Source organism: Agelaius tricolor, unplaced genomic scaffold, assembly GCF_023055355.1.
Source record: "Agelaius tricolor isolate 1412-34295 unplaced genomic scaffold, bAgeTri1.0.p SCAF_5, whole genome shotgun sequence".
NCBI classification, from domain to species: domain Eukaryota; kingdom Metazoa; phylum Chordata; class Aves; order Passeriformes; family Icteridae; genus Agelaius; species Agelaius tricolor.
Window position 1 is genome coordinate 22,207,181 of NW_027269265.1, and position 26,212 is coordinate 22,233,392.

General features: G+C 47.1%; 2 protein-coding genes across 2 annotated transcripts; one reads left to right on the top strand and one right to left on the bottom strand.

Annotated features, from left to right (window-relative positions):
* Positions 1 to 5,775: 5,775 nt before the first annotated feature.
* Positions 5,776 to 12,106, bottom strand: AHSA1 (activator of HSP90 ATPase activity 1). The gene is made up of 9 exons (XM_071426732.1): positions 11,799 to 12,106; positions 11,244 to 11,434; positions 10,989 to 11,071; positions 10,209 to 10,326; positions 8,503 to 8,591; positions 8,039 to 8,173; positions 7,196 to 7,297; positions 6,605 to 6,656; positions 5,776 to 6,184 (listed from the first exon to the last, which is right to left on the bottom strand). Exons 1-9 carry the CDS (start codon positions 11,876 to 11,878, stop codon positions 6,012 to 6,014), a joined length of 1,023 nt encoding a protein of 340 aa, XP_071282833.1. The 5' UTR covers positions 11,879 to 12,106; the 3' UTR covers positions 5,776 to 6,011.
* A 151-nt stretch (positions 12,107 to 12,257) lies between these two features.
* Positions 12,258 to 25,745, top strand: VIPAS39 (VPS33B interacting protein, apical-basolateral polarity regulator, spe-39 homolog). Its single transcript, XM_071426731.1, has 20 exons — positions 12,258 to 12,370; positions 12,495 to 12,587; positions 13,051 to 13,150; positions 14,457 to 14,603; positions 15,582 to 15,620; positions 15,980 to 16,044; positions 18,085 to 18,141; positions 19,035 to 19,127; positions 19,793 to 19,826; positions 20,268 to 20,370; positions 20,458 to 20,485; positions 20,649 to 20,722; positions 21,260 to 21,335; positions 21,628 to 21,762; positions 22,236 to 22,277; positions 22,659 to 22,748; positions 23,152 to 23,238; positions 24,057 to 24,146; positions 24,461 to 24,565; positions 24,832 to 25,745. The coding sequence occupies exons 2-20, from the start codon at positions 12,495 to 12,497 to the stop codon at positions 24,850 to 24,852; spliced, it is 1,479 nt and encodes a 492-aa protein (XP_071282832.1). The 5' UTR covers positions 12,258 to 12,370; the 3' UTR covers positions 24,853 to 25,745.
* The last annotated feature ends 467 nt before the right edge of the window (positions 25,746 to 26,212 follow it).

The window sequence follows — 26,212 nt, forward strand, 5'->3', positions numbered from 1 at the left end:
AGGTCCTTAGTTGACCATCCTGTACTGTCTGTCCTTTTAACAGGAGCTTTCTCCAGCCTCAGTGAATATTCTTGGTCTGAAAGCTCTTTGGAGAGTCTTTCTGGGGGTGTCTTTGTATCTGCTGTGTGTATGTTGATCCATTTGCCTTGGTTACTGATAGAATATTGCATCCTTGGTCATCCATACCTAAGACTTCATAGCTGGTAAAACAAAAGTATTAATGAAGTTATCGCTGAATTATTCTTACTCAACTATTATTGCACCCTTGTATCCCTAGAGTCTGGATATGGGTGCTATCAAAATACAGGCAGACATCATCCATTTCCCAACAGACATGCAGTCTGAGATGACCAGTGCTCTGTAAATGGTGAGAAGGAAGAGAACCAAATAATCATGGATGGAGACCTTGGAACATTTCCATGATCACTGCATGTTCCCTGGCCAAGATGGTCATTCACTCACTAGTTTCTGGCAAAGAGGTAGGTCATACAGAGGTGGTCAGGAGGGGTCACAGTGATCCGGTGGCTTGGTTCTGGGAGCCAAGGAGCCTCAGCAAGAGACGTGGAAGCAAATGAAGCCGTGAGCGTCTGAAGCCATGGAAGGATGAGCTTGTGAGCTGCAGTCATTCAGCAGAGCATATTTCCATTTGCATGCCATATACCATCATTAACTTCACCAAACTCCCAGTGGAGTTTATTTACCATCAGTGCAGACTTCTTTAAAGAACCTCCTGTTGAACATGTCTAGTGTTCAGTATTGGACCCAAGCATGGAAGCAGGACTTTTACAAACAGTCTTTCTTGAAGAAGGCTTGCAAAAGCTCAGCCAATTTGTTTGTTAGACTGGCTGCTCTCTAAGGAAGTGCTCTTATAGTGAGAGTGTTACCCAGGATTTTTACCCTCCTCTTTACTCTGGCTATGTCAACCAGTCTAACCCCCAGAAAAAAAACTTGTAATTTCTGTAAGAACTGGAGTTCCTGTTCAAGGGCAAGTAAAAAAATTTCTTGCATTGATGCTCCCCCGTTCCCTGACGTCCCCACAAAAGCTAGTTGAGAGCCAAGTAGATGTTCTGCTTTGCTGCCTCTCTGTTTTGGACAATACAGGCACGAACTGGAGCATGAGAAACAGGCACTGTTGTTCCTCATACAAGCACCTTACTCACCGTGGGGCTCTGCAGAACACCGTGAGAAAAGTAGACATCAAGCGTTTATTTTTATATCCATCAAAGATTCTGTCCAGCCCACTGCTATTTAAGTGATGAATCTCTAAGCTTTCGCTCCTTAAGTTTATTGGGTTTTTATATATATAATATATATATAAAATGTCTTTTATTCCTACAAAATTTCACAGAGAAGAATTCTTTAATCTGATGCTGCAATAAAGCACTTTATATATGTATATGTCATGCTGATGTCATTCAGTTGTGACTGAAACGTGTTGCTATTTGTTTTGGTTGAGAGGGATGATGCTATGTTTAACACTGTCTCTCTTGGGTTCCCAGCCCCAGCTGGGGCCCTGGTGGCTTTGCTTCCTTCCCTTTACGTTTGCATTTGAAGTTATCTGGCTGCAAAAGTCACAGGTAAGAAAGACTATCTGGAGCCCATGGGATATGTGAAGTTCTGCTTTCAGGGAAGGGAGCCTCCTACAAGAAGACCCTCAGGGTCAGTGCTGAGAAGCAAATGTATTGCCTGTGCCCTAGCCCTGACCTTGGGTTTTATTCCATGGTCAGCCTGGCCAGAGCTGGGTACTGGCTGATGATCCAGCACACCACAGCAGGGGGAAAAAAACCCCAGCATCATCCCAGCTAAAAAACTGATTTGGCAAACCACCTCCAGAGCCAGCAGCTAATTATAGCAGGAGGGTTTGCAAAGCTTTCTAGGGATAACAACTTTTTGTTGCTGTGTAAATCATAAACACTTCCAAGCTTTTGGTGTTTCCACCTGTTTCCTGTCCTCTCTTGCTCCTTTTGCTTTGTGCTGGCTGCACATCTGTCAAGGGTTAATCTGCTCCTCTAGCATGGGACTCTGCTTCACAGCTGCCTGGCACCATTGCTGGCCCCTGCCTGGGGGAGCAGGTGACTCCTCTCAGTGAAGGATGCTAGGGGCTTCCTGCTGGCCTTCTGCAACATCAAAACCATTGTTGCATGGAGCCCAAGCCAGGGGTAGCAGGCTGAGCCCCACTCTGCTCAGCGAAAGTCACTCTTTCCCTGGAGGAGCAGGCAGCAGTTACTGCTATGTACATAACATGCCTAATGTGCTTTTATCCTCTGCAACAAGGTCCTTGCTGTGTTGGATGATGGACCCTGCTGTGAAACTCCTGGGGTATAGAAATCCCACAGCCAGAGGATGGAAGTGGGAGAATTCCTGCCCTAATTCTGCAGGTGCTGAGGACCTGGAGATGTCACCTGAAATCATACAGTGAGTCTGTGGCAGTCTTAAACTGCACTTTTTCCTGCTGCTTTGAGCACAAAACTTCCTGACTGGTTACTGTTGTCTCAGTCTGCCAGCCTGGACTGGAGCTGAGCTGGACCAGTCCCTGGCACCCAGCGTGCAGTGGTGTTTGTCTGCACACAGAAAGAGCCATGCCCAGATTTTGCTGGGGCACAGGTAGGGTGAGGAAAGCTCATCTCTCAGGGATGAACATGAGATTTTGTAGGAACATGTTTACAGCAACAGAGATCCCATTACCTGATTTTTTTTCAGGGCTCCAGCTCCAGGAATCCGCTTCCTAGAAAGCACACAAAAAGCCCAGCTGGGCCCAGAAAGATCTCCTCTGGAAGGAGAAAAGAGAATGATAATTCCAGGAGAGTCTAGCCAAAGCCTGTGCAGCAGGTCTGAACTGCAATGCCTGGTATCAACCTAGGAAAGAGCAAAGTGTGGTTGTGGTCTGTGGATCTTGAGTTAAAACTGTAGTTCCAGAGAAGAAATAAACCTTTCAGACACCCCTGTTCTCTGGCCTGTGAAGGGACACACCTCACTGTGTAGCTACATTGGTCTTCTGTGCTGGTGGCACACCTCTGGAGCAGAAGACCAGAAAAAAACCCCAAACCCCAGCACATTGCAGGTTTTCAGCTGTAGTCCTGCTGACCTCACTTTTCCACTTAGTCAAGATAATTTTTTATTCTAGACTTGTCTCCTTAACTTGTTTTTTACAGCACCAGTGGTAATGTAATTTTTTTTTACTTTTAAGTTACCAAGTATATTATCTTCTATACCGAAAAGTACTGGACTCATTACAGGTTTATTAGGCCTTCCCTTATGTACTATAAAATTGTTATATAGAGCATTGCCTACAGTCTTAAAAAGGTTCAAAGACCCCTTTTGGTCATTGTTTGATGGCTGCTTCTTACTCATCTCCATGTGCCTCATAACAGCATAGTCAGTGAGGATCCACCTCTGACTTCCATCACTGTGAAAAATTCACTTCTGTTTTCTGGTTTTTTAACCTTTGTCTTCTTTAACTTACAGGACTTTTCCCTGTCAGATTCTTGAAGAGCCTTTGGGCCAGAGTATACTGAACCTTGCTTTTCTCCCTAATCTTATACATCCCTCCCTTCCCCAAATAGCTGAAGGACTACTAAACTGTGACTGTTTTCCAGCAATTCCAAACAAAGCAGAGGTCTGGGGTTTCTCATTAGCATCATGCAGCTGCACTGGAGGTCAGCTGTAGCTGCAGGAGTGTGTGTCTGCTGGCAGTAGGCAGATGTAGTGCAGTGACCTTCTCTAGCATGACTTAAGTCTCAGATCTCCTTCACCAAGTCAATGTCTGAAGTGGTGTAAGGCCTTAATTGCCATTGCTGTGCCCTGTTAGAGCTGGCACAGCCTTAGCACAAGCTTTCCTTCACTGCTGGGTCAGTCCAAGAGATTCACGTGTGAACGGCAGCCAAGGCATGGCTACATTACACAGCCTGTTCTGCTGCTCTGGGGATGGTGATTTCCAGCCTGCAGGGCAGGGAGCCAGCTGGGGAAGCACCAGCATAACCCAGGGCAGTCAGTTTGCTGGAAGAGCCCTCAAATGGCCTCTGAGAAAAGCCCTGAGTCCATGAGCCCCATGCATGTGGGTTGCTGGCCGAGGCCAAAGCGTGCCCTATTAGAGTAGCAGCAGGATGCCTGAAGTAAACCATGCTTGTGATGAAAGGAAGGCAATTAAAATTCCACTTCAGTTGCCTTCCTGTCCCACTTCCTAACCTTCCAGCAGCAGGTGATTAGCAGGGCCTGCCTTCTGCTGCCCTGGCCCAGCTGTGGCAGCAGAGCCTGCAGCAGGCAAGCACTGCTACCACAGCATAGCTGCCAAAGCACAGCACAGACATCATAACTCAGCTGTCACCTTTGCCTCAAGCTGACCTAGAACAAGCTTATTTTTTTCAGTTTTTAAATAATTTTGCTCTCCTTTTACCAAATTTTTGGCTGTGAACTCACTTGCTAGCCCTGCTGTTTAAGGTTTCCCACGCTGCTGTCCAGGATTTCCCCAGCAGAAAACCAAGCATAGAGGCTGTACAGTGGGATCAGTGTGCTCCATCACATTACCCACCCCCCACAGCCTACCAGGGGTGTACAGGATTCATCTGTGCACAAAAATCCTGGCAGAACACCTGCATCCATTTTCCCAGCCAGCCATGCTTTAGGGCAGACAATCCTGCATGGCAGAGGGAAGCTCTACCATATCTACAGCTGCCTCTTTGTACAACTTCCTTTGTTCTCACAGGTCAGCTCAGGGAGAAGTACACACTACAGAATTTTGTATATGCTGCATTCTTGATGTCTACACACTATATCATGATTTTTTCATACTTCAGCACTTTGAAGTAGTGAGAACAGGCAGAATGCTCTTTATAGTTTAAAAGGAGACTCCAACAACTATATTCAGGGTCCTTTTTAAAACAACCACTTAAGTTTTTTTCTTGTCTCCTCTCTTGAAGGGAACAGTTACCACATACAATTCAGATTTTGAAAAATAAAAAGCAAGAAAAATCCCCAAACCAGTAAATTTCACCTAATAACATTACTCTCTTCTAGCATACTAGAGGAGCTCTGCAGAAAACACTAGGAAAAAACAAAGTATACAAGAGAAGCTCATGCCTCAAAAAGAAAACCAAGCACTTCTCTCACCCTTAAGGTTAAGCAAGTTGACACTTCTGATCAGTCAGATTTTGACCCCTCCTATAAACAAGTTTATGGCTTTTGAAGACAGCTCCAGGAACTAATGTATTAACAGGTGAGAACAAGCATTTTTTTTCTTCCTCACCAGTTAAAGCAATAGCTGAAGTATGATGAGCAAAAAGTACTGCACCCTGTAGACTCTAAATGGAGGCAGGATTTATTTCTGAAAAAAACAGTTTGCTTTGGCCTGAAGCTCTTGGAGGTAGCTGGCCCTGGGCCCCACAACCTTCTAGAACCATTCTGTGGGTGGGAGTTTCCCTAGCACTGGTTTGCATGATTGTCGTTCTTGTAGAGCAGACTGGTGGAAGTGTAAGAAATGACTGTGTTGAAGGGGATATGCAAAGGAGAAGAACAGCTTGAACAGGATCACAAATCCCTTCAAAAATGGGAAGAGTTTGAAACATTTACTACCGGCAGATCAAAAGCAGAGGGAAAATGAGCAGCTGCTCAGACTAAAAACTGCATCAAGCTCATGCTCTGTACTCCCCCAGAAGTGAGGAGTAAATCACATTGGCATCAGCAATCCTCATTGATCGGTGTTTTTCTAGACAGATCCCTCCCTGAGCCGATCGCCCAACCCTTTGAACTCAACCCAATCTGAGGACACAAATTCCACAGTGTTTTTTTAAGTTAGGTTTATTTAGCAATAGAAGTATGTACATGTAAGAGAATCCCCTGCAGCACAAGACATGCACAAAGCAGTGAGGGACTGAAAGTGGTGCTGCTCCATGGCCTTCCTCATCACCTGTCATCCCACTTTACTCAGCGGCAGGGCCAAGATTAGAAAGGAGCAGGCGAGAATTTTATCAGTCCATGTGGCAGAGTCTTCAGGCAGAGCCTCCCAGCAACCGGTATTAAAACAAGCGAGCACCATAACCAAATGTCTGTTTAATGCCCTCGAAGTAGTAGCGCTGCCAGCCTTGCTTTGTTCTTTCTTCCTCACTGGCAGGAACGCCCTTGCCTTCCAAGCACACCTCTGTCTCGCCACCTTTGTCATTGAAGTTCAAGGTAATGGTTGCAAAGTGCCCTAGAGGAACCAAAGCAGGTCTGTCAGCAGTGTGGGGTACAGTACATACAGCCCCTGCAGGCTGCTCTGCCCCTCCTTTCACAGGGCACCACTTAAAACTCTTCGAGGTCCTTCCCAGAGGGTCTGCTTATAGCAGCTGTGGGCCTTCCCTAGAAACACAGCTAGCAGAGGGCTCCCCCTCCCTGCGGCGTGAAGCAGTTGCAGCTACAGCTGCAAAGCAGCGACTTCATCCTTCCTACCTGGTCACTGCTCTACACAGTGGCTGAAGATGCAGACATGATAGTGTGGGATAGGGAGCTGGGATAACACTGGAGCAGCTCCCAGAACATCCTGTGCTCCCTGATCAGGAGCCACGATAAAGCGTTGCAAATGGGGCTGGTATCCCTCATAGACAGGCAAGTCCATTTCTGGACTACTTACCAGCTGGCCAAGATTTAAATCTCCATTTCATAACAAGTTGCTTCTCAGGAACCTTGAAAAGGAAGACAAAGATTGAGTAGCAATTTTTGGAAATCTTACAGTCTAATAGAAAACATCTAGAATTGTATTAATATGAATGAAGTCTTAGAGATCCCTTGTGAAACACGCACACAGAGGGAAAGAGATTTTAAGTGTCCTTTTATTTTCAATCCCCTTCTAGAAAGGTATGGAGCCCCAAACACTGAGACAGAGTCCCTGACTGTCCAGAAGACTTTAGTGGGAATTGAGTCAAAGAGAAGAAGGGTCAGTTACTATCTTTAACACTCCTCCAAACCCTGACAACTAAAATCACAAAAAGACAGGGGAGATCTATGACTGGGAGTCACATTTTCTCCCCAGACTGAGGTGCCATGCATTAATCCATACTACTAGGAATGCTTCAATAGCCACAGAAATTATAGGTAACTCTTGGGCACCAGGTACAACCCCACAGTTAGCTAACAAAAGCACTGTAGCAGAACTGATAGGAAATTACAGCCTGATAACAGTGCTGCCTCTGAGCAAGATACACCTGAACTGGTTAGTACTTACTAGGTCAACAAACTCTCCTGTGACACTGCCATCCAGCAACTGAAACTTGCCTCCTTTATCGGCCTCCAAGGTGGCTTGTGCGTGGGTGAAAGCTTGGACCATCTGAAAAGAGTTCAGGAACAGATCTGTGTTACTTGACATTATCTTCCTGAAAACTTGTCGCCTAATGACTCCCACCCAGCTACAAAAGTTCTGGAAGAGGAGGTGGGTCAATAGTGTAAGGTCTTCAGCAAAAGACGAAACCCCCGGCCAGAAAAGCAAGTTTTTTCACCTGCCCAAGGAAAAGAACCTCCAGCTTTCATAGTGCTATGCAGTGTTCTGAGTCACACAGTGATTTACTTTGTTGATTTCTTAATGAAACCTAATTCTCAGAAAAAATATTCTTTGCTTTTCCATTTTTCTTATCAAAATAGGAAGAACAAAAGACTAAGACAGTGTTTAAATAATGATACAATGCTGTGCTCTTGTCCTAAACTATGTAATACCGTGCAGAAAAGTGGAAGCTATTCCCAAAGCATGCTTTTGATACCACCTAACCTTAAAAGGAAAAAACAAACCAGAAGCACACAATTTTAAATCCCAAGTGATCTGGCCACATGTAGTAAGGGATACACCTACAGACAGATGCTGACAGCAGTCTGGAACTTGCTTCTGGCTGGCACTACTCCCCTCTTGTCAGCTGTGTGAAAAGATGCACACACAAGCTTTCAGCAACACCTCTGCAGAACAGCTTTCTTATTCCATTCTCATGGATTGTGAGTGTCTGACAGAACTTCTTAAAAACCTTATTAGAAAGAGCCTCCTATACACAAAGAACAGCTCTCAGAAGAAGCCAGGCATTACCTCCTGAGTAACAAATACCCGGTAGAGCTCCTCAGGAGATGTTAAGAAGGTGTCCTTCAAACTGATCTTACAGGTAGGGATCTTGACTCCTATGGATTTGGACTGTGGTATGGCAGTGCTGCTCCTGGCAGCCGTCTAACAAAACAACATGGAAAACAAACACATACACACTTGTTTTCATCAAAAAATCAACAAATGGTTCACATATGCAAGGGGAAAAACCAAGGCTATTAGCAAAGATGCAATAAGATACAACCATACTTAAATGTAAAAAGCAGATTTATCACTTTGCTTGGAAGAAACATCATGTGCTGCCAATGGAAACAGTCCCACCTGTTCCAGAGATTGCCAGTTCCTGAATGTATATATCCTATACACAACAGAGGTTGCTGCTCTAAGTCCCACAGTCTAATACAGCATACCTTTCTTCACTGATCCCAAAGCATGTTTGCAGTTTTGTTTACCTTGCGCTCTTCTGCTTTAGGAGCCACCTGAGGTGCTGTTTCCGTATGTTCACCATTCACTGTGGGCAAAATCATGCCCTGGGTGAATTCTGGAAAGACAGGAATGTGCCCATGAAACCAATTAAAGATCAAGTAAACCTTCTGAGTGTACTTTGAAATACGCAATCAAAAAGGGCTTCCTGGTTTTCCCCTTGCTCTTGGCTAGCATCCATAACTTGAAACAGTGTTCAGAAAAAGTAAACAGACCTCTTTTCAAAAGTAATTAATTCTTTCCCTCGCTACTCTCCACCAAAGGCCCTGTCAGAACCTGCCTACACTAACAATGAGGAACTTACCTCCTCTTCCCAACCTAGACAGAGCATCTTCCACACGCTGCTCTCACATTAACGTTGGTTAACCTTAGACTTACGTAGCTTTTTTCCTCTCTCACTCTCTGATATAAATTGCAATCACATCACACCTCAAAAACTTTTGCCTTGCTGATCTAGACACACCAAACCAAGCTTTTTCACTTCTTGTATCACTGCAGGAAACAACAGTAACTTCCAACTCCCTCTTTGATTTATCTTTATCGACACCAGATGCCAGGACTGCACATGGAAAGCCAGACAAGCCTTGCCAGCACCCTGTCCACCAGCACTAACACTTCTGTAACTCCATCAGAACCTTCAGCCTTGTTCACAATTACATTTGCTTTTTCTCCAGCTCAGTCACTTCTGCTTTTACCAATTATACAACAATATATATACAATATATATATTTTGCTCCTTTTTCTTCATCTGTTCAGCGTAGCAAAATTCCATTAGAAAGCAGATTTGTATCATATGTGCATCAACCTGTATCCTGCAATACTTGGTTCCCACTTATTCTCATTTATCGCAGCCCACAAGATCATACAGATTTTTCTGATTAGCATTCTTTTCTTTCACTGGGTGACTGCATCTCCCAGCCTGAACACTACAGTGCCTGAAAAAAACCCAAGAGTACAGAAATTTAATCCTGGAAAAACAGCAATCAGTGGTGGTTTGTACCCAGCTATCTAGGACATGTAATGTAATATAGCTAAATGGATATAAAAAGCAACTGTAGCATTCCTAGCCTGTATTTGAGAGGAAAGCCAAATTCAGCCAAAGTGCATTGATTTAACTCCAACTGCTGGACTCAGATTTAACTTTAAAAAAAAAAATTGATCCAGATGCTGAGACAGGTCATTAAAAGACACCAACAAAATCTGCAGAGCAATTTTCAGACATCAGTTATTCTAAAACCCAAGTAACACTAGATGTCTTTACCACTGTGGCAAGAGGAAAAAAGAAACCCCAAAACAAACTACAAACTGGAAAAGATATCACTTTCCAAGGGAGTAAGCCAGCTAAAGGCCAGATTGTGCCACAGGAAGTGACTATGTCACTGGGGTGACCAACACGTTTTACTGGCTTTCATTTTCTCCCTAGCTTCAGAATATGAAGGGCATTCTCAGTTTTAAAACATAAATTCAAAATTACTGTTTATTACTGCATTACCACCAGAACCAATCTTTCTGGGCTGAGCTATGCTGTCTAGAGCCAGAAATGCTTCTTCCAAAGTTACTGTTATTGCTCTGACACCTTTCTGTTGAGATGGAGAGAGCATCTCTTTACTCCCATCTCTTCTTTAGAATTAGTCCATATGGGTTCCCATAACACTTCTCCCTCTCAGTTACATACCCGTTTTCAGAGTGCTGATGTAAGTTTTCATTGCATCTCTAATTTTCTTTGCACCCTCTTGCTTCATCAGGGTCTTCAAGTTAGTCTCAGGCTCATCTTTAGCAAGGCTGACAAGGATCTGAACAATGAATACAAGCACTGATTAACAAGGACATACAATCACAGTTCTTTTATTACTCAATTCAACATCACAGACTTTGCCTAACTTTCATAAACAGCCCTGCAGTTTTATTCATCTTTCACTTCAGCTCTCCCAGCCTACAGTACTGTACCTGTGTGCCTGAATACCTCCTTGTGCTACAGAGCCCTCTGCATCTAGGAGACAGGAATTCATTTGATAAAGATACAACATGATAGGGGAGCGACTCTTCATCAGGGAGTGCAGTGACAGAATGAAAGTTAATGGTTTTATGTTGAAAGAGGGTAGATTTAGATTAAAAGTTAGAAGGAAATTCTTTACTCTAAGGGTGGTGAGGCACTGGAACAGGTTGCCCATAGAATCTGTGGATGCTCCATCCCTGGAGGTGTTCAAGGCAAGGTTGGATGGAGCTCTGAGTAACATGCTCTAGTGACAGATGTCCCTGCTCATGGCTGAGAGGTTGGTAATAGATGACCTTTAAAGATCTCATTCAACCCAAACCATTTTTTGATTCTGTTAACTTAAGCAGCCTCTAACAGTAAAAAATTCTACACAAATGTTCTAAGAAAGGTAACAGGAAACAAAATATTAATGCTGCGAGTATTCCAATTAGAATACTCCATACATCCAGCTTTGCTTACCTCAACTTCATCGATGTCGTTTTCATCTGAGAGATTAGGAATCTCCACATAACCTTTGTACTTCACTCCTGTCTTTGAGGTGCCTGCAATTATAATTATATTGTTCAGATCAACCTTTCTTACTCTGGTTGTTGTCAAAGCAAACTTGTAACCAAATACAACACTTCCCTTTATTATTATTTCCCAAATGAGATGTGTATCCTTGATATTATACCTGAATCTGACCTTGAAACAGGAGGGGAGCATATCACTCACCAGTCCACGCCAGCTTGATAGCCCACTCATAGAAGAAGATAAGTTTCCCTTTGCGGTTGTTGATGGAGGCCTCTCCATCCAGTTTGCTCACTTCTGTCACCTCACATGCCCCTTCTTCACCCTCCACCCTGATAGGCAGGAGGAGAGCTTTCAGCCGCTCCGTGGACCAGTTGGAGGCATCCCTCTCTGTCCTGCAGGAAAACCGAGCAGGGTGACAATGTGGGACGGGCCACGCTGACAGTGCATAATGGGACTATCCAGTGCTCCCCAGTCTTGTCTCCCTGCCCCGCTTCGATACAAACACACAGAGATTTCTTCCCCAAGCCACCTGCAGCCATTCCCCCGGCACACCTCGGCTCGGACACCCCGGCACACACGCACGGAGCCGGTGCCGCCCCGGAGGCTCAGCCCGGTCGGCCCCGCCTCAGCACCGTTCCGCGAGGAGGGGACGGGGGCGGCCCCTCTGCCCGCGGCTCCGGCCGTGCGGCTCCGGCCGTGCAGCCCCCTCCGCGCCGGGGCCGGCCGGGCGGCTCCGGGAGCAGCCGCCCCGCTTACCAGTGCCAGTTGTTGACGTTGGTGGCGTCGGCCCGCTGCTCCACGATCCAGCGCGGGTCTCCCTCCCCCCACTTGGCCATCGGGACCGGGATTGCCGCCTCCGCTCCGAGCGCCCGTGGAAGCTGCTAGAACCGCCGCGCCGCCTCCCGCCTTCCGCCCGGTGCGGGCCCTTCCGGCACGCCCCCGCTGCGCCACCCCGGCTTATTGGTTCCGCCCAGCTAGTTGGTTCCGCCGCGCTGCAGGCAGCTTGGGGCGGGGGCTGGTGCTGGTGCTCCCGCTCCCGTCCCGTCCCCGCCGGCCTACAGCTCCCGGAGTCAGCCCACAGTTCCCAGGGCCCCGATCCCGATTGCCGGCCCAGACACCACTCCGCCGCTCTCCCAGCCCGCTGGGACTGGTAGTCCGAAGGCAAGTCACTGCGGCCTGCGGGGCACGCCGGGACTCGTAGTGCGTGAACGAGGAGCGGCCACGCCGCGTCCAGCGGGAGAACTACATGTCCCGGCGTGCTCCGCGCGCGGCTGCCCCACCCCGCCCTGCCCTGCTGTGAGCGCTGCTGGCGCGGGAGGGGCGGCGAGGTGAGAGAGGGGCCGGGGGCGGTGGGGCCGGGACCTGGACCTGGGGCAGGGGTGGCGATAACCCCGAGGCAGCTCCTCCATCCCTCCCTCCCTGTGCTGAGGCAGCCACGCGGTGCCGTTGCAGATGAGCAGGGTGCGGGCGGACGAGGAGGAGTACTGGCACAGCTCCAAGTTCCGGGCCTTCACCTTTGACGATGAGGATGACGAGCTCTCGCAGGTAGGGAGGGTCCGGCCCTGGACCTGCCGGTCCGACACCCTCGCAGGGTGGGCCCCCGTAGCAGTCCCAGCCCGGGTCTCGGCCCTGCACATCCCGGAGGGTCGATGTTCTGTAGGTGATTGTCACCTCCTGCCCACTGCGGAGGGTACCAAGGGCTCCTGTCTCTCTCCATGGTAGCCAGTCCCAAATCTCATGAGGACGTGGTTCCTCGCCCAGGCACCAAACCGCATCTCCCGCTGGCTGAGCTGTTAGTGTCCGTATAGGTGTCCTTGGGGCACCCAGTGGTGAGGAAGGACTCCTATGTCTGCTGCACAGCTACAGGATTAAAATACCATCCCAAGAAACAATGGAAGCTGAAGAAACTGTATTCTAAATTCTTTGGGAGATGTTTGATGATAGTAGGAAATGAAGTGTATTCTGCAATTCTGATGGTCCTTATACAAGGTCACTCTTTTGTGTGTAGCTAAAGGAGTCCAAACGGGCAGTGAACAGCCTTCGGGATATTGTCGATGATGATGATGATGACCTCGAGAGGGTCAGCTGGAGTGGAGAACCTGTGGGAAGTAAGTGCAGAAGTAGTGCAAAATATCTTTGAGACAGAGGGAGTTTAAAATTGCTGCTTAAGTCAAGTCACTTAAGTCAGGAGTATTATTTGCTATCCAATTCTGAATTTCTAATCTGATTCAAGACTCCCAGGTCACATTGTGAGCTCCTTGATTTACCTGAGCAGATCCACTGAAAAGAGGGTGAGCAGAAGCCCGAATTGTGTTAAAAAAGAGGAGTGCAGACAAGTGGAGGGAATTCACTGTGTTTTTTCTAATATGTAGCCAAGCTCAGAGCAGGTATTTTGGTGGTTATGGACTGATACTCATTTTGCTCGGGTGGCCTGTGAGATTCTAGGTGATCATTTCCTTCACATCACTGTCTGAAATGGCACTATTTAAAGTTTCTGTATTTTGACCCCACAGCATTTTAAGCAGATATCCAAGGTTTAATATATGCTTATAGAATGACTCTGACACTTGAAATTTGAAAGGGAACTGTAAACATTAAGCAGATGTGTTTCTAGTGATTATGGGAGTGAGTTCATGGCCCACACACAATCCTGTGTGCTGTGCTTTTGAGTTCATGTCCCACAGAATTGTAACACTTGCTAGCCAGTGCCAAACCATGAAAATTTTTATATGGGTCACCCAAAGAATCTTCAGAGACTGATCTTCTTGTCCTTTGCTGTAGCTCTTCCCTCTGCTTTCTTTTCCCATCCAGGGTCTCTTTACCTATTGTGGTTTTTTGTCTGTCATCCTGATCCTAAAATACATGTGTTGTGCAGCTGTGTGAAAACAAGGGGAAACTGTATGGAACAGGCAGGAGGGAGACACATGCATTGTTGCCAGCAGCATATGCACACTGAGAGCTGTTTTGTCTGTGTGGGAAGGAAAACTATCTTAGTCTTCAGTGTTGAGGAAAGCATGCTCTTAGGCTTCTGCACTTTGAGCTAGGCCAGGGACTCTCTGTCTTGCTTTGTACTTTTAGAACAAGGACCATGCTTTGCCTCATGCAATAATACGTAAAAGGTGGGGGTGTCTGTGTATTCCTTTCACACAAGCCATAGCCAGCTGTACGATGTTGCTGAAACCAGCCATTTCTGGAGGACAATGTGCCACTGCTTAACAAGCAGCATTATATGAGAATGAAATTCTGCATGGAGAGATGGATGCACTGTGTCTACTTACTTAGTGCTGAGGGTCAGACTTACCTTGATGTGCTAGTGCAGAACTGACCAGCACACATCTGGTAATGTTTCTGCCATGCCAGAAGATCATTCTTTACAGCCTCTTTCTGGGATAAAAATGACCGCTCTGTACACAGGTATCTCCTGGTCAATCAAAGAGACAGCCTCTGGCAGCAGTAGCTCCCTGGATGGCAGAGACTCCAGTCTACAGAAAGGCTCTTCCTCTTATGCTGCTGCTCTTCCCAAACAAGCTTCTTCCTACTCCCTAAGCAGCCTGTTCAAAGGTGAGGTTCAGTATATTCCATATTGACAAATGTGTTTTCCCTTAAGACTGTCAAGGGGCAATGGGTTATCTTATGTAAATTGTTTCATCTGAAGTGTATTGCAAAACAGGGAAGCTCCCATCTCTCCTCAGGGTGAAAGTGTATTGCTCTCTGGTCAGAAATTGAAGACTGTCTGGTGCAGTAGATCACGTGCTTTTGTGGAGTGGGAAGGGGCTTTGGAGATTCTTAAAATTCAGGTTCCAAAGAACAGCAGGGTAGAGCACAGCACTGTGTGGCAATCCATTTGGTTGGTGGAAAAGACAGGTTGCAAAGGGACTGGCTTGACCCATGTAGCCCTCATTTGATTTTGAGTTGTGAATAGAAGACAGATTGATTATGCTTTATTTGGAGCTCAGCTGGCTGCTGTTGGTGTTGGTTCAGCAAACACACGATAGCAGTAGTGGCAGCGTAGCTGGTTATGGGAGGAGCTGTGCAGCAGGCTGTGGGCAAACATACACAGCTTGCAAGAGTTCAGCTCTCTTCTCACACAGCCAGACAACAAAGCAGCTTTTACTTTGTCTCTCTTTCTCTGGGGTGTTTTTTACTCTCAACTATGACCATAAGGTGATGAAGAAAGGCATCCAAATTGCAGCCCTGGTGGGTGGAGCTGTCTGTGTTGCCATGGCCTATGCAGTGCTATGTGCTTGAGCCTCTGCTCTGTAGGTAGATGAGTGAATTCAGGTCTAACCTCTCCTGGCCTCAGCACCAAGAGAGCAGATAGGGATGGAGTGTGGTATGGTTTGCAATGCCACAGACAACTTCAACGCCTTAGAATGTAAGAGGTGAGCCCCAGCTGTGCTGGTGTAGTACGAATCACTGTACAGGGTGACTTGTTCTATGGCATAGCAGCAGTAAACTGGCTGCAGTCTAGGCTTATGTTCCCTGTGCAGGAGATGCTGCTGGTGAAGTGACAGTGTCTCATCAGTGTTTTTATTTCAGGACGAAACAAACTCTCAAGTTTCCAGTCCCTTTCAGATGGTAAGTTTTGGGTCCCTGCCTCATCCGGGGAGGGGTGCAGATTTACACGAAACTAAGCATTTCCAAAAAAAAAGGGAAGTGTCATCTGCCTTATGATGCAAGAAGGGAAACTGAATCATGTGCTGTCTAAAAATTGAATTGTGGGTTGTTCTTTCCTCAAAGAAATTAAAGAATTGGCATGATGATTTGGGGTAATTACTTATGTACAACTGACAACTGTTTGTTTTAGAGTAATGCTGTATTGCCATTTGATGCTGAAGTTTGGGTCTTCTGCCATGAAAACCAAAAAAGGGATGGGTTTGGAAGTGGATGTGAATCAGGATTTTTATGTACTACTCATCTGTGCCTCTCCCTCTCAGCCCTCACTGACACGGGAGTTAAAAACTATGCCCCAGAGCTGCGCAGACCGAAAGCTGAGTACAAGGTGAGCAGCCAGTGCTTGTTTTAGACCAAGATTAGTGAACTTCCTACTCTACTGGTTTCATGGGAGGTGATTAGTTGCTGTTTCAGACAGAAGAGGGCAATGCAGGGAATAGGACAGGGAGCTGCAAAATGCAGCCTTGCAGTAATTTAAGCATTCTCTTTTTTTGCACAGAAGTATGGAGCTTTGCAGGGTGTCTTGGTTTGGGTTACACCTTTTAATGAATAGCCTAGCAGTCTTTGTGGAAAGGATTTCAAAATAGTGCTTTGTAAGCTGCTTTCATGTCAGGTCAGATAAACTGGCATCACATGTGGTTTTTACATTTTTTTAAATATGAAAGTTTTGAAATTTCTTGTTCATGAATCACTGGGACAATACAGAGGGAGTTGAGCAGAGGCAGTGTTTCAGTTGGCAGGAATGTTTGTCTACCAGATATGCAGTGATAAGTGTTAGAGAATCTAGAGGATTTTGGGACTAGGTGGATTCCTCTTACTAGGTGTGAGATTGTGGTCCCATGTCCCTAGGTCCAGGCAGTAATAGGACTGAGCTTATATTTCCTGCAGAGACAGACATGCACAATACTAACACAGCTGTCTGCACAGATTAACACAGACAGACCAATGCCTTTATGAATAGACACATACAGAGAACACTCAAGCTTCATCCTGAGCTTCCTTACTGTCTGACCAGCTCCACTAGTGGAACATACACACGCTGTATGGGTCCCTCCAGTAGCTGGTCTTAGACATCTGGTTTGTTTTGTAGCTGAATCCCAGACCCCAGTCTCCTCCAGTAGCTGGCACTTGCATCCTTGAGCTGCCAGGGTTCATGGTCCACCTGTCCTTGGCCATCTGATCGTCCCCAGGCTGGTGTATTTTGTCAGTTAGCCATTAATGACAAAACCTAACAGACAGCATTTCCTCAAAGCACAGCAGGAGAAACAAGAGTGCCCTGTTGTGTTCTGTTCGGGGCCTGCAGAAGCAGTGAAACAGGAAGGAGAAGGATTATACAGCCTCTTAAATGCAAATGGGGGTGGGACAAAAAAGGGAAAGCTAGTGGCAGCTTTTGATGAGTGTCCTGACAGTGACAGGCTGAGAAGATGCCTCTGGCCAGAGGTGCTGGAGGGAGCTCTGGTGCTCAGGATATTTGACACTCAGCTGTACATTGCTTTGAGAGACTCATGCACAGAGGTCTCCCAGTAGGACTGGGTCAGACCTTTCATCCTTAGATTTGGGCTTTCAATAAATCTTCAATGGATTTAAAATTCACTGTCCTCAGAGCTGGTTCTTGTTGCTTCCTTTGTCTGGGCCTTTTGAGACAGAAAGCTGAATTGCAACTACTGGATTGAGTGCCTCACAGAGACCTAGATGAGATGACTTTATGGTGTCTGAGTTAGGAGTGGCCTGGGCCATCATCACTTTTTATCCAGTGCTTCAGATCATAGTGTCTACCTGCTGCAAGGGCAAAATTCTGGTCGTTGCAGCAGTGGTAGCATGTGACCTTAAGGTGGTCCTCCTCCAGGCTTCAATGCCCTTGTCACACTGTCCTTGTCTTGTGCAACTCCCCAGGTTCTTGCCTGAGGCTATTGTCCCTGTGCTCTCCACACTGCTGTGGAAAGCTCACCAGCAGAAGTCTGTCTGAATTGTAACAAGAAACTGACTCCTTGCCCTTCAGTTTTGGGTTAGTCTGTTTTGCATGTATTTTGTTTGTCCTGAAAGCAACATAGTTTGCAAGGAGAGCAACCTGATGCAATGCAGTACTTATAAAGGATATGATGACAGACCTTACTGAGGCACTAGAAATGCTGTGTTAACATATGGGCCTTTAGCTTCCCTCCACACCAGCACATGCAGAGTCTGAGGGCTCAACATTTGCACCTGAAAAATGTACATATACCTCCTACTAACACCTTTCCTGGAGCAGCTGAATGATCAGTGTGAGTAGCTACATGTAGGCCAGCACTGATGCAGCAGAAGTGGAAAGCAGCTTGGAGATTGCTGAAATGATCTGAGGCTTAAGAGTGCTTTATTTCTCTTGTGGCAGGATTACAGTGGTGACTGGAGCCCCAAAGATACAGTCAGGAGAATGCAGAGGGGCAAGGTAAGGACTTTGCACTCTCACCTGCTTGTAAGAGATGGAGGATGGGTGGTCCCAAAATGCTTTACACTTTGCTGTGCTCCTGGCTATCCTGGCTTGCAGCACCTAGCAGGGATGGTGGTCTGCCTGTCTGTTACTTTGCCAGGTGGCAGTGCTAGGATCACTAGCTCAGGAGCAGCAGGAGAACTTCAGGGTTTTGTTGCTTTGTTAACTTGAGTTGTCCCCTCAGCAAGGCTCTGACAGTAGGTGTCTGTACTGCTGTGTCCCTTTCTACCCCTTCTGCTCTCTGGGGCTGGGTTCATTTTAAAAATCTGAGGGGGTGGAATTTTATCTCCATTCTCACTTGGTGGCAAATGGAGGGAGGGAGACAGAAATGGTTTCACTGGAGTGTAATCTTAGTCTCAGCTGCCTCAGTGTGCAGTGGAGACATAGGGAGATTGTGGTTTCACTCTGCATATATCTCCTCAAAGGCTGAGGTGAGCTAAAGGTTGAGAGAGGCCACAGATGTGGGGTAAGAAGAAGGGAGAAAGAGTTATGACTCTACTTCTCTGGTCTCCTTTGTGGAAAGGGGCTTGTAGAGTTCCCTCCTCTTGTCAGGGTTAGTGGTTTGTGGTGTACAGGAAAGTTTTGTCTTGTTACAAGGGTGTTTGTGCTGAATGTACAGTCTGCTGTCCTAGACTGTGCAGTAATGAGGGTTGACTGCAACCCCTGTGGGCAGATTTCCAGGGATTACATGTGGCATGTGGTTTCAGCTAAATGAGAATTTCTCCACTCATTGGGAGGGCAGTTATTCATGTTGCTGAAGGGCTTATGGGAGAGGAATGAATAATAGCTTGGATTCAGCCTGAGGATTGTCTCATGTCCCACATGCCTACTTCTTCCTGTTCTGTCTCTAGGTCTGCTCTCTAGAGAGATTTCGCTCCCTGCAGGACAAGCTGGTGCTCTTGGATGAAGCTGTGGCAGGGCATGATGGGAATGTCATTACAGCTGTGAGTCCTGCTGGGGCCATACAGGGCTGGGACTTGTGGGTGGCCCCACAGAGAGTGCTTGTGAGAATGGAGTCAGCTGGCCACCTGGTCTTGCTAGACTGGGGGGTGTTCTTTAGTTCAAACAGTTACTAGAAGTGTCAAAGCTAAAGACTGGGAAATTCTGTATTCCTGCTGTCTTTCCTGCCACTCTGCAGAATTGATGTTAATAACAAGGACTCTGATCCATCAGCCTTACAGATTTTTGCACCTACTTCTTGAAGGTCAAGGTTTAATCTGCTCATTTCAGCACAGAAAATCTGGGACCTGGCATTTGGGATCTGGGGCCTCACCAGTTTTTCTGGCTTTTAAAATATCAGAGAGAAAATGGATTGTGTTAGAGCTTACTTCATCTGGGTCTTTTAATTCCTTTGTATTTTGCATGGAAAGGTTTTCCTTTGTAAATTTTGGTCTCACTTACCTAAACTCCAGAGTAGGAGCTTAGGCAAGAATCTAGGCAGCTGTGGCCCAGGCTCACTGCTTGTCCTGGTTGTTGTGGGTACCAGAATTAAGTTCAGTGCTATAAGAGCTGAGTTTTCAGAGGCCCTTTGCAAAAACTTCTCTAGGCCTTGACCAGTGTGCTGTTTGTTTGTCTGTCATAATTCTGACCTGCCTGCCTGTGCTCACAGGTCCTGATATTCCTGAAACGGACACTGAGGAGAGGTGAGCATGACTGGGGCTGGGATTTCTGTAGTGTGTTTCAGTGAAGGATGGAGGGGGTGATTTCTTCACTGGGTGCAAGTTACAAAGAGAGCATCTGGGGTATTGCTTTTTTACTAAGCATGAAATATTTTTGTAGCAAGTGTAACGTAGGAGGCAGGGGGGATGGTGATGCCTACGAAGGCTCCAGAGAGGAGCTTTAAGCAGTGGTAGGTGGTGGTGATGGGATGAATGAAAACTAATCTCTAGAGGTAGCACTTGGCTGTGAATTCAGCTGTCAGCCCAGTCATTGGGCTCTTCTGTGCTCCAGCCTCCAACACTGTGATTTGAGATGGGATAAAGTTGATGAATCCTGCCAATGGCTCCATGCACTGTGCTAAGTCCCTTCTGCTTGGTAGTGCTATCTTACTTTGCCCATCTGTACATAAACTCTCTCCCCTGTAGAGATCTTGTTTCGGGAGCTGGAGGTGCGGCAGGTGGCCTTGTGCCATCTGATCCATTTCCTCAGAGAGACGGGGGAGCAGAAGTTCCTTCTGGATCTGCTCAGGTGGGGCTGTTAATCCATCCTGTGGCAGGCTGAACACACTGCTAGGAACCTGCCTCCAGGTTAATGCTTGCTAATTCCCTTTTGCAGGTTCTTAGACAGGACTGAGGAAGTTGCTGTGAGTATTCTCAGGAGCATAAGCTCCCTTACTGCAGGGGGGGAGGCTGGCTGCAGAGTGTGTGGGAATCAGGCAAAAGCTTTTTGTCCCCATTTCACCCTCTGGAAATACTGTATCTCCCAAATCCATGAGAACACACTGCTTCTTTCTCCTCTCCCTCCAGCTGTCTCAGTACCGGGAGCATTTGAACATCCAGGATGTAGAAAAAAGGAGGGAATTTCTGAAAGGTTGCATTGGGTAAGAAAAAATGCAAAAGCGGGGGAGGGATGTGGATTCTTCACAGAAAGTGGTAGTGAAGAAAATTAAACCTCTGTGCCAGTGCCATGGCTTATGTGGGTTGAGAGCTGATGTCGGTTTTCCCTTAGTGGGGAGTGGGAGTAGAGTTGCGGCTACAGTGTAGACGCGAGAGGAATCATTTGTGGTCATCACTAGTCCAGCAGCTTTTGCTGGTAATTCAGGAGGAAAGATGCTTCAAGGGACTCTCTGATCATTGACCCTTCAGATCGTGATGGATGAAAGTCTGGGTGCCTGAGCACTTGAGGAAGTTGGTAGCATCCACTTTAGGTTATTCTGTGAAAGTTACCGCATAATGTTTCTTTCTCTGGAGCCTGTCTAGGAGAGGGCAGTGGGTCAGGAACTTGAGTAGCCATTCAAGATGGGAAGAATGGGAGCTTGTTTGGTAGAAAAAAATTCTTCTAAGAGTAGTTAGAAGTAAATGAAGGATTCTGTACTTCAGAGCTTGTCACAGTGTCTCTTTCCTTCATGTCTGGCCAGGCTGCCATTTTCAGCTGAGGATACCTCCCACATCCAAGACCATTATACCCTGTTGGAGCGACAGATCATCATTGAGGTATGAAATCTTCTCTGCTGGTCAGGAGGTGGCTGGGACTGCCTGTGAGCTCTCTTGCTGTCCCTAACCTATACCACTTTGGATCTAACCAGTCTGCCCTGGCTAGTGTATTTGTAATTGCTGTTCAGGCTGCTGTGCCAGGCACATGTGAAATACCAGATCTGAGACTTGATAGCATGTTGGGGCTGTGCTTGCACATTGCTGTCACAACACTCTCTCTAGGTCTCTATCCCACAGCTATACAGGCAGTTATCTTGGCTCATGTTCCCTGTCTGTCTTCCTGATTCTGCAGGCTAATGATCGGCACTTGGAGATGGCTGGGCAGTCAGAGCTGTTTCGGAAATATCCTCGCAAGGCTTCAATTCTCAACATGCCACTAGTGACCACCCTCTTCTATTCCTGTTTCTACCACTACACAGAGGCTGAGGTGAGGCTGTGGCAGAAGATAAGGTTGCATCTCATCCTTGTAGCCCTCAAGATGTGAGGTGGTCAAGTTGCAGCATATTAAGGAGAAAAAGGGAAAGAGAGGTCATATTTCATCCCTCAGAGAGACCTTGTCCCCTGGCACCAGTTTAGGGTTTTGTGCTCCAAGACATTCAACCTGGCACAGTTTGTCAGGGAGTTGCCTCCTAGAAACCACTGTAAATCCCATGAGGCTGAGCTGCGTGGTACTGGTGATGCACCAGTTGAGGATGTAGGGGAAACCAGACCAGACAGCTAATGGGGTGGGATAGTTGCTCTCTTCTGCCAGCTGCTTCCTCCTTGGCACTGACATGAGCAAAAAGCAGTAAAATCTTGAGAAGATTGACTCTATGCAAGGCAGATGCCTTATAACAGGTGTCTGAACCCCTGCTGTGGCCCGCCCTTCTGAGTTTGCACTGACTTGTCTGCTTTCTCTAGGGAATGTTCAGCAGCCCCACCAACCTGAAGAAGACATTTAAGGTGCGTGAGTCTCCCCTGTTGTGGCAGCACTAGCTGAAAACATGCACAGGCAAACTGTATGTAATGAAGGAGCTCAGTAGGAGGAATCTGAGGGCCTCAGCCCTGAGCTAGGGAGGGGGCCATGGCATGCTTTTTGAGCAGGGCTCTTCTGGAGTCTCAGAAAGGCAATTGGGAGCCATATGTACCCTGTTTGCAGCAGTACTTGCAAATCCCCACTTCCTAGTCTCTGCAGTGCTGTGTATGGCATCAGGCAGCACCTTCCCTCTTTGCCTGGGTGTTGGTGTAGGTCCTGACAGAGCTGGGGCAGATGCCATTCATGTCCAGCCCACAAAGACCTTCTGAGCTGTGCTACTGTTCTGACTGCAGCTTTCTGCCTTGCAGATTCCTGATAAGCAGTATGTGCTGACTGCCCTGGCAGCCCGTGCCAAGCTGCGGGCCTGGGGTGATGTGGATGCCCTCCTCACCACCAAGGTGAGCTGCAGAAAGCATTGCTGGGGACACAGTCCCAAGTTCTGGCATCTGCTACTGATAGCTGGCTTGTTCTGGAGTTACTGGACAGACTGGTTTTATTTCAGCAGGGCCCAGCATCTCTTCTGCAGAATGTTGCAATACTTTCCTCCTCTCCCTGCCTGAGACCTCTGCTGGGCCTGGCTTGGCTGCAGCAATAAGGTCAGAGAAGGGGGCTGCCCCTGAGCTCTGCTACCAAAGGGATTATTGCAGCCAGCCTGTGCCCCACCACTGCCTGAAGGGCTCTGCAGAGGGGTGCATGTGATGGCTGTGGAGTATGTTGCTGGCACTGGGAGAAAAAAACACATTTTCTTGTGGCTGGAACGATTATCCTTTTGGGTTAACATAGGTTTGGTTCTCATTTCAGAACTGGCTGGGTTACACCAAGAAGAAGGCACCTATTGGCTTCCACCGGGTAGTGGAGATCTTGCAGAGGAACAATGCTCCAGTGCAGGTGAGCCAGGAACCCCTGCTAATGACCTGCTCTTTGTTGGGATTTGTTGTATGAATGACTCCTCAGGTGAGCTGCTTCCTAGCTGGAAGTGAGAGAAGCTTGCTGATCTTTTGGCTTTGCCAGGTGGGTGCAGCACACAGCTGAGTGACCCATGTCTCAACAGAAGGTGTGGGTGGTATTGAGGGCTGGGTCCTAGCTCTGACTGCAAGAGGGGCAGCTGGCCAAAGTTGGCTGGGTACTCTCTTCCCATGTGCATTGCCACCTTTCTTTGCTACATTTTCTCTTTCTTAATCTGGCTGGCAATGGTTAACCTGATCCATAGCAATGAGGTAGCCTAACATTCTGTTGATAGGAGGAAAAGTGCCAGCAAAACCTCAGGTCTGGACATGAGGAGAACAGACTTCAGGCTACTCAGGGAAATGGTAAGGTCCCCTGGGAGAATGTTTTTGCAGACAGTGGGGTCCGTCAGTCAGTTTTTAAATATGACCTTCTAAGGGTACAGTAGCAGGCAATTCCCAAATGTTGGAAGTCAGGCAGGCAAGGCAGAAGGCCAGCTTGACTGAACAGGAATATTCTCTTGGAAATAAGACAAAAAAGGAAGGTGTAAAAGCAAGGTCAAATGACATGAGAATACAGAGATGCTGCTTGCCACTGTAGGGAGAAAATTTTTTGCAGCCAAAGCTCTTGAGGTCACTTGTTCCCTAAAGAAGGGGCCAACTCTGTGTGACCAGCAAATTTGAAAGGTTTTGGGACTGAGGTGAGGGAATGAGGCAGGACATACCTGCAGAAGGGAGCTGAGGCTCTTCTGTCTCTCACAGGTGCTGCAGGAATATGTGCGCCTGGTGGAAGATGTGGAGACCCGGCTGAACCTCGCTACCAAATACAAGTGCCATGATGTTGTCATAGAGGTAGGTTGCTGCTGTGTGAAGAGTTGGGACACGGGCCTGCTTTTTCTCTCTAACTTTTCTGTTCTCTGCAATGTGCCACTTCTGTCACGTGCCTGGTGGTGTTTGTTTATCCCTGTGCCCTGGGAAAAATGATAAGGTTCCCAGTAGAAGTCCATGAGCCAGGAGGGTGGCTCCTAGCATTTGTGCTGTGAAATTCTTCTGTGTTGGGAACTGCATGGGGGATTGTAGAGCTGCCCTACCCATCTGCAGGACACCATGTAACCACTGAAGTGTCCCTTTCTCTCAGCTGGGTGCTGGTTTTGCCCTTTATCTAGACCTACCGGGATCTAAAGGATCGTATCCAGCTGACAGCATATAAAGGCAAGGTGGAGCGGGGCTCTGCAGAAGAAGAGAAGATAAACAGCATTCTCAGCAACACAGTAAGAAATGCTTACTCTTTCTTCCAGACACTCTCACCAGAAACAGGTAGAGATTAGGTGTAGGGGCATGGCTGTCCTATGTACTTTCTATCCCTGCTGGGAAGCTAATCTTTTGTTTGCATTCAGGGTAGGAATGAATGGTTATACTAATAGAAATGGTACGCTCTTGGCATAGCTGTCCTTGTCAGGAATTGGGAGTCACTAAGTTGGCCCCTAGGGCTCAGTGTTCAGCATTGCTGTTAGTCGTGTCTTGTTCCCTCTTTTAGCAAATCCGGTGGAAGAATTGAACACCTGTGGAACAGCCTGTTTGGCCATCACCTTGTCACTGAAAGAGGGAACTGCAGAACCCAGTCCAGAGCCAACAGAGCAGCTCTGTTACTACTCATTGCATGATCAGCATTCGTCGGTGACAGTGGATGCCCGTGCCCAGTGGGACCGTGGTGTTCAGGCTGGTTGAAGACAGCTACTACTAAACTGTGGCTGGCAAAAGCATGGTACTGATCCAGTAGGGTTGATTCTTTTTGGAATCTGATTGTATTTGACCTGGCCATAAGCCAGGCATCACTTTTGTGTATGGAGGGAAGTTGCTGGGCACAGCAAGATGAATGTTTGCTCTGGGTGGTGCCTGGGCTTGTTCTTGCAAGAGGAGCATGTCAGTCACATTTGTGAGTCTCTCCAACAGAGAGTGCTGACCAGTCCCTGTAACAGTCAAGCTGGCTTGGGCATCACTAATCATGGCTGTGTCTGGAGTAAAACCTACCTGGACCATGTTCTCCCTGTGTGAAAGTGCTGGGAGGCAAAGGACCACTTGCATTTTTTTTTCTTTTTTTAATTCTGGCTCACTCTAGGAAAAGAGGTATGTGAACTCATGCAGAGAGCCAGGACAGCAACCTCTGCCAGTATCCTTCTGCGTGCACTCTGCAGCATTTGGAAGATCCCTTTATCAGGGAAATACCTAGTGTAGAGGTGGTCAGAGTCCATATGGGTTGGATGGAGAGCAAGCAGGAAGCTCTCTCAGTTGACACAACCTGCTGGCCCTAGCAGCTCTTTTCTCAGAAAGTGTTATGCCAGGAAGGACTGAAATGCACTTTCTCAGAAACACAACTCCTCAGGCAGCTGCTGGCTTCATCCTTTCAGACCTCACTTCAATTCTGTAAATAAAGTTGTCTCTTTCTCCTTGGCCTGTTTCTTTCCTTTCCCCACTAAGCACACTCTTGTGTGTTAATCCTAAGCAATTTATCACCTCCCACAAAAGGAGTTGCAGGATGTTTTTTAATATTCTGAAAAGCACAGTGCATGTCACCATGGAGTGACATTGCTTGCAGCAGTACCTTATTTAACACCTTCAGTGCTGTCAGCAGAGATGAATTAATTTTAGAGTTTGTAGGGGAGTTTGCTGCCACAGAAGGTCACACAAACATGACAGTAGATTTGGATTCCAGCCTCCTTGATGCACTATGAACTGGTTTTTTTTTTCTGTTGGTGGTTGGTTTTTTTTCTTACGGAATCATTTGGGTTGGAAGGGACCTCTTGATCATTTAGTCTACTCATGCTTTAGCAGGATCACCTGGAACAGGCAGACGAAGACCGTGGCTGTGTGGGTTTTCAGCATCAACTCAGCTTCTCTGGAAAACCTGTTCTGAATTT

Excerpts from the sequence above, each read along its gene's own strand:
- AHSA1 (XM_071426732.1), bottom strand. The coding sequence starts at position 11,878 with ATGGCCAAGTGGGGGGAGGGAGACCCGCGCTGGATCGTGGAGCAGCGG. Across the intron at positions 11,435-11,798 it reads AACGTCAACAACTGGCACTG|GACAGAGAGGGATGCCTCCA; the intron begins GTAAGCGGGGCG and ends GTTTTCCTGCAG. Across the intron at positions 8,592-10,208 it reads CATCAGCACTCTGAAAACGG|AATTCACCCAGGGCATGATT; the intron begins GTATGTAACTGA and ends CTGTCTTTCCAG.
- VIPAS39 (XM_071426731.1), top strand. The coding sequence starts at position 12,495 with ATGAGCAGGGTGCGGGCGGACGAGGAGGAGTACTGGCACAGCTCCAAG. Across the intron at positions 21,763-22,235 it reads ACCACTACACAGAGGCTGAG|GGAATGTTCAGCAGCCCCAC; the intron begins GTGAGGCTGTGG and ends TGCTTTCTCTAG. Across the intron at positions 23,239-24,056 it reads GGAACAATGCTCCAGTGCAG|GTGCTGCAGGAATATGTGCG; the intron begins GTGAGCCAGGAA and ends TGTCTCTCACAG.